This window comes from Medicago sativa, chromosome 8 (genome assembly GCF_051527215.1).
Source record: "Medicago sativa cultivar Bolivia chromosome 8, Bolivia_mono, whole genome shotgun sequence".
Classification (NCBI taxonomy): Eukaryota; Viridiplantae; Streptophyta; class Magnoliopsida; order Fabales; family Fabaceae; genus Medicago; species Medicago sativa.
In genome coordinates, this window is record NC_140756.1 from 60,152,311 (window position 1) to 60,158,401 (window position 6,091).

Genomic DNA, 6,091 nt, shown 5'->3' on the forward strand with positions numbered 1-6,091 from the left:
TCAGCCACCGTTGCCATCTTATTATCGATAAGATCAAATAGACGACTAAAATTCCTCTTCAATATCATACCATCAACCAAGAATCATGAATATTGATACCAAACAACATGCTCTTATTAAAGTTCACCTTGAGGCCATACGATGCTTCAAAAAGGAGAAGCAATGCTTTTAGAGCTATGATATTGACCCAACTTCTAACTCTCGTTAACATAGTATCATCAACAAATTGAATGTGTGTAACGGAAACAGAATCAAAGGTTCCCACCTTATAACCAGTAAAAAGACCAACTGCTACTAAAGCATTCATCATAACATTTAGGACTTCAGCAACAATTAAGAATAAAAAAGGAAAAAGGGGGTCGCCTTGTCTCAACCTCCGCTCAAATTTGAATTCATCAGTAGGGCAACCATTAACTAGGATTGAAGCTGAAGCCGTACTAATACATTCCATGATCCATTTCCTCCATAGAGTAGGAAAATTCATGTTTTCCATAACTGCTTCAAGATAACTCCAGTCGACTGAATCCAAAGCCTTCTCAAAATCAACCTTAAAAAGAAGCATGTCTTTCTTCAGTTTTTTAGCGTCTTCCACCAGTTCATTAGTGATCAAAATACCATCAATTTAAAGGGAAATTTGCTCTCCTTTTCATTTTCTCTATAACCATAATCAATAAAAATTGTTTTTACATCTTCTTATAAAACTTATCTCAAGAATAACACAAGAAACTATGTTAAAAACAATTATGTTTTAGTTTTTTAATAAATGTAATATTAATTTTTTTTTCTTTCCTAATTTGGGACGGAGGAGTACATTGTATATTTTGGCCATTAGAATCAAAGAATGCGGCGCTTTGATATCATGAGACAGGCGTGAATGATAAAAGGGAAATCCACTATATACCAGCAGAAAGAGATGGATAGACCCCATGCCACCATTTTGCATGTGATCATCCACTACCAACACTAATCTTATGAATTTGGAGCAACTTCTCCATTGTTATTGTGGGGGATGATATAGGGTTAGGTACTCAGGTGCCTTCAAATTAAAGCAAGGGTAAGCTATCCAACTGTTAAAGTTAGGATATACCACAACATCCACCATAAAAGGTACTTCTCCTAATAAGCAACCTCCCTTTGTGGCATCCGAAGAATGTGTGTGTTCATTTATATGAATGAATGATTTTATAAGCATTATCTCTCTAATATCATTTGCAGGTTCCACATGCATCAAAATGCATATTCTCTCTTCAATTATTATTTTACTTTAATACTAACCAAAAATTATGTACCGAATTTGTTTTGGCTGAATTGTAATGAGAAATAGATTAAAAGTATTAGAAACTTATAAAATAAATGATATGTACAAACAAGAGCTCAAACATCCAAATGAAGGAGCCCGTACTTTTTTTTTTGAATAAAATGAAAGAGCACTATTGTTTTTTGAGTAAAACGCATTAGTGGTATTGGTGATCTGTTAATTGGAATGAATGAATTAATATTTTTAGCTAGTAATTAGCTAGGTGAAAATAAACTCCCCGTCCAGTTTAAAACAAATGAATTATTAAAACTTTCTAAATATATTTATTGTTTAAAGACATTTTTACTCTTATTTAAAACATTTTTCTTTTCAATATTAGCAAACATAGTTAACGTTTACACTTTTTCATGAAGATAATAAATTTGAAAAAAACATTAAGAAGTTACAATAGCAAATATGTTCAATTTTTTGTATTTGGTATTCTTATGATTGGAACCAAATTAAGGTAGTATTTATCATTATAGGCTTTGCTCTTGGTTTGGGGTGAGAATATGTCAAACTAGGCTTTTGTAGGAATATTGTGAAGATGTTTACATATAAATAATTTTTTGGTAATGGTCAGATTTAAAGGCATGATGATGGTCTGAGAACACTAATATGCATAATTTATATGCGGTGAATTTCTGTCTTTTTCGCTAGTATATATAAAGAGAATATATCATTTTAGGTTGTATTTTTTATTATTAAAATTATATCCTTGAACAAATTTTTCTATAATAATTTTATAGGTGTGCTATAGCTATAATAATTTATATTATACTTGCTATATTATTGGTGTCATTGAAAAATGATAAATATGAATCATTTTTTTTTTTTGGTGGTGGTCGAGGTTTGAACCTGAACCTTGCATATATTATGCATTGTCCTTACCAACCTAAGCTCATGAGGACATGAATCATTGGAATTTATTTCAATTTGAGACTCACAAATATCTACTCCCTCCGGTCACTATTATAAACAAAAGTTCACTTTTTAAATTCATTCAATAAATGATGTATCTAGTCTACATATAGACCACATACATCATTTATTAAATGAACCTAAAAAGTCAATTTTTGCTTATAATAGTGACCGGAAGGAGTATACTTTAAATTTTAATCAAAATTTAATTTTTATATAAAATAAAATACCGTTCATATTTTACATGTGTTAATTTTTTTTAGTAGTGTTACATGTGTTAATTAGCGCAATAAAAAAAAAAAGACGAATACATGAGTACCCTTATTTTCGCTAATATTTATGGAAATGGTAATGCACACCCAATAAAAAATTAGGAGATGTGCTTTAGCAGAGTACACCTTTATGTTTTAGACTAAAAACTCAAATAGTACCCCTTTTGAAAAACTACCATAATGAAACTTCAAAACTATTTAGCGGACCAAATATGTCATTTATCCTTTTCTTTATCTTTTCTTTCCTTATATAACAATAAATGAATCACCCCTGTCAAAACAAACATCTCATCACTGGCTGCTTCTTCGTCCGTTCTTGTAATTTGTATGTTGAGAAATTATTTAACTCTGCAAAAGCATGAGGCAGCACAACAAAAAAGGAACTACTTCACAAGGCAAAAATTGAACGCATGTTAAGATCGGAAGATATCACATGCTTCATTTTTCAGAGTTTAATTGAATAGAAATCATTGTTTGGCTACTTTTAGGGTTTGTTCAAAATTAACTTAATACAAGTTTAGCAAAAGGAGAAGAAAGAGCAAAGCAAATAACAACAGTAATTTTTTTTCTTTCATCAGAATTTGATAAATTGTAAGAAGTAAATGGAAAGAAAGCTAGGGAAAAAAAATTATGCTTTAAGACATAAATTGTAAGAAGGAGAAGGCATAATTTTTTTTTCTTGTTTCCTTCACTCCAATCAATGGAGAGAGGAAGAAGGAGAAGGCATATTTTTGTTTGATATAACGTGATATAAGGGTGAAGTATCATGAGGAAGATGACTGCCATATCTCCATGTTGTCTGTGCTTGAATAAAATTACCCACGTCATTCAAACATTAATTTGGCTACAAAATTTGGGTTATTCCAGCGTGTCCATTGAACTAGATTGTAAACTAGTACTCCCTCCGTTTTTAAATATAAGCAAAATTTACTTTTTAGGTTCATTCATTTAATGATGCATGTGATTCATAATATGAACTACATACATCATTAAATGAATGAACCTAAAAAGTCAATTTTGCTTATATTTTGAAACGGAGGGAGTAGTTATGGAGTCGCCTGTAAATCAAATTCCATATATGAATTTGATGTTATCTTGTGTGCATGTAAAGCTTCTTTAATATTGCAACAACACTGTAGGATAAATTTTATTAGGAGCAGTGGCGGATCTTCTAAGGGGCAGACAGGTGCCATGACATCCCCCAGAATTCCCTTATATACCATATTAGATGTCTTAAATCAACAATAATTCGGTTGTTGCAGTGGTAAGGGTCATGGGTAAAGGGTCATGGGTTCAACACTACCTAGTGTTCTTTTTACATATTTTACATATTTTATTTTTACAAATTCTATTAAAAAAAACATTTTTGATGGGTTTACATATTTTATTTTTACAAATTCTATTAAAAAAAACATGTAAAGCTTCTTTAATATTGCAACAACTCTATTAAAAAAAACATTTTTGATGGGTTTACATATTTTATTTTTACAAATTCTATTAAAAAAAACATGTAAAGCTTCTTTAATATTGCAACAACACTGTAGGATAAATTTTATTAGGAGCAGTGGCGGATCTTCTAAGGGGCAGGCAGGTGCCATGACATCCCCCAGAATTCCCTTATATACCATATTAGGTGTCTTAAATCAACAATAATTCGGTTGTTGCAGTGGTAAGGGTCATGGGTAAAGGGTCATGGGTTCAACACTACGGTTCATCTTCTACCTAGTGTTCTTATAGTGTTCTTTTTACATATTTTACATATTTTATTTTTTACATATTTTACATATTTTATTTTTACAAATTCTATTAAAAAAAACATTTTTGATGGGTTTACATATTTTATTTTTACAAATTCTATTAAAAAAAACATTTTTGATGGGATTTGAACCCACAATCTCTTGATACTTTCAAAGAAAGTATGCCACTAGGCTAGTTATTTTTATTTACTGTTAGTTCTTAAAACTGTTTTATATATATTCCATAGAAGTTCGGCACCCCCAACGAATTTACTCAAGATCCGCCACTGATTAGGAGACTAACCAACAATGTTTTCATCTATTAATCAGAGCGTCATTGTCTTTTGCTAGATAATCGTTAAGAATTTGATTATATCTCAGATATATTGAAATTGTATTGATTAATGAAATGAGTTAAGTTTTTTCTCTAAAAACTTCCACCAAATTTATTTTATCAATGATTAATTTCCTCTAGAAAACAGCCCATTATCCACACACTTATTAATTATATCCGCACTTATCTCTTTCCATAGACTGCCATAGTCATCCTTAAATTAAACTAGTATAGTGATGAATGTATATCTATGTTGCAAATGGTGGAAATGAAAGTGGCAAGCAATTGGTGGAATCGTACATATTTTAAGTTCATCTATATGTTTTAATAGTATGAATGAATGCAAATGGAATTCGCAGCTTATAGCACTTAGTGTTGCAAACCAATCAAAAAGAAATTCCTTCTAAATGCCATCAATACTTAATTGATCTTAATTGATCTAAATAAGATATAAATACTTTTTTTTATGCTAGATTTTTTTATTAATAGTGTCTAGCTAAAACATCACATGGTCTATTAATTATATCCACTTTCTATGAATGATTGCAAAAGAAATACTTGCTCCAGAACTAGACTGAAAATTACAAAAGGTAGAAAGAGTGTTAAAAAACTTGTCATATTTACTTGAAAGTGTATTCAACAATTTTTAACATGGACAAAGAGTCACTTTTATAACAAGTAACTGATAAACCGACATCTAAACTAGATAGAAACCTATGAAGCCTAGATACTTATACGATACAGATATGATACAACACCGATACGTCGATACGGGAAATTTTAAAATTCAAGATACGATATGGTCGGATACTTTAATAAAAAAAATTAAATTTAAAGTACATATTAAAACTCAATACAAACTATGAACTAAAACTCAAAAGCAAACAAAATATGCAAAAAACCTAGACCAAACAGACATAAAACAACGATAACGCACAAAAATGAAATTGCTTTCACACAACAATCAACAATAGCTGCAACGTCTCAAACAAACAAAAAATACAAAACAGACGATGGACAACAACAAAAATATAAATATAAATAACATTGATAATAAAGAAAATGACAATTAGTCAAATAACATATATGATATATCCCATAAAGAAAACACTATTACTTACTCAATTACATATATCCCAAAAATAGTAGAAACATCACACGTATCCCGCGCGTATTGATTTTCTACCGTCTATTCCTCACGTATCGCCGATGCATCTGAAAAGTATTGGATAATTGTTTGAAAAGTATCTGAAAAGTATTGGATACTTTTTCGATACGTATCAGAGTGTATCAGATACCGGTGCATGATACGTATCAAATACCGATATCATTCAGACTAGTATCTTAGCTTCAGATATAGAAATCAATTTAGATAAAGATATGAAATTGACCAAATACAAACTTGATTCAAAATCGATTTGTTGAGAAAAACTTGTTTGTCAATTCTGCACTAAAGTTACATGAACTTTGTATGAATATAAATCTATTAACACAAAGGATTAACACAGTTCTTTCCCAAGATTAACATTTA

General features: G+C 30.2%; 1 protein-coding gene across 1 annotated transcript; it reads right to left on the bottom strand.

The window, feature by feature from the left end:
• Positions 1-64: 64 nt before the first annotated feature.
• LOC146900107 (secreted RxLR effector protein 78-like) lies at positions 65-562 on the bottom strand. The gene has a single exon (XM_085736905.1). The coding sequence runs from the start codon at positions 560-562 to the stop codon at positions 65-67; it is 498 nt and encodes a 165-aa protein (XP_085593031.1).
• Positions 563-6,091: the final 5,529 nt, after the last annotated feature.

Coding starts and splice junctions, on each gene's coding strand:
- LOC146900107 (XM_085736905.1), bottom strand. CDS start 562: ATGCTTCTTTTTAAGGTTGATTTTGAGAAGGCTTTGGATTCAGTCGAC.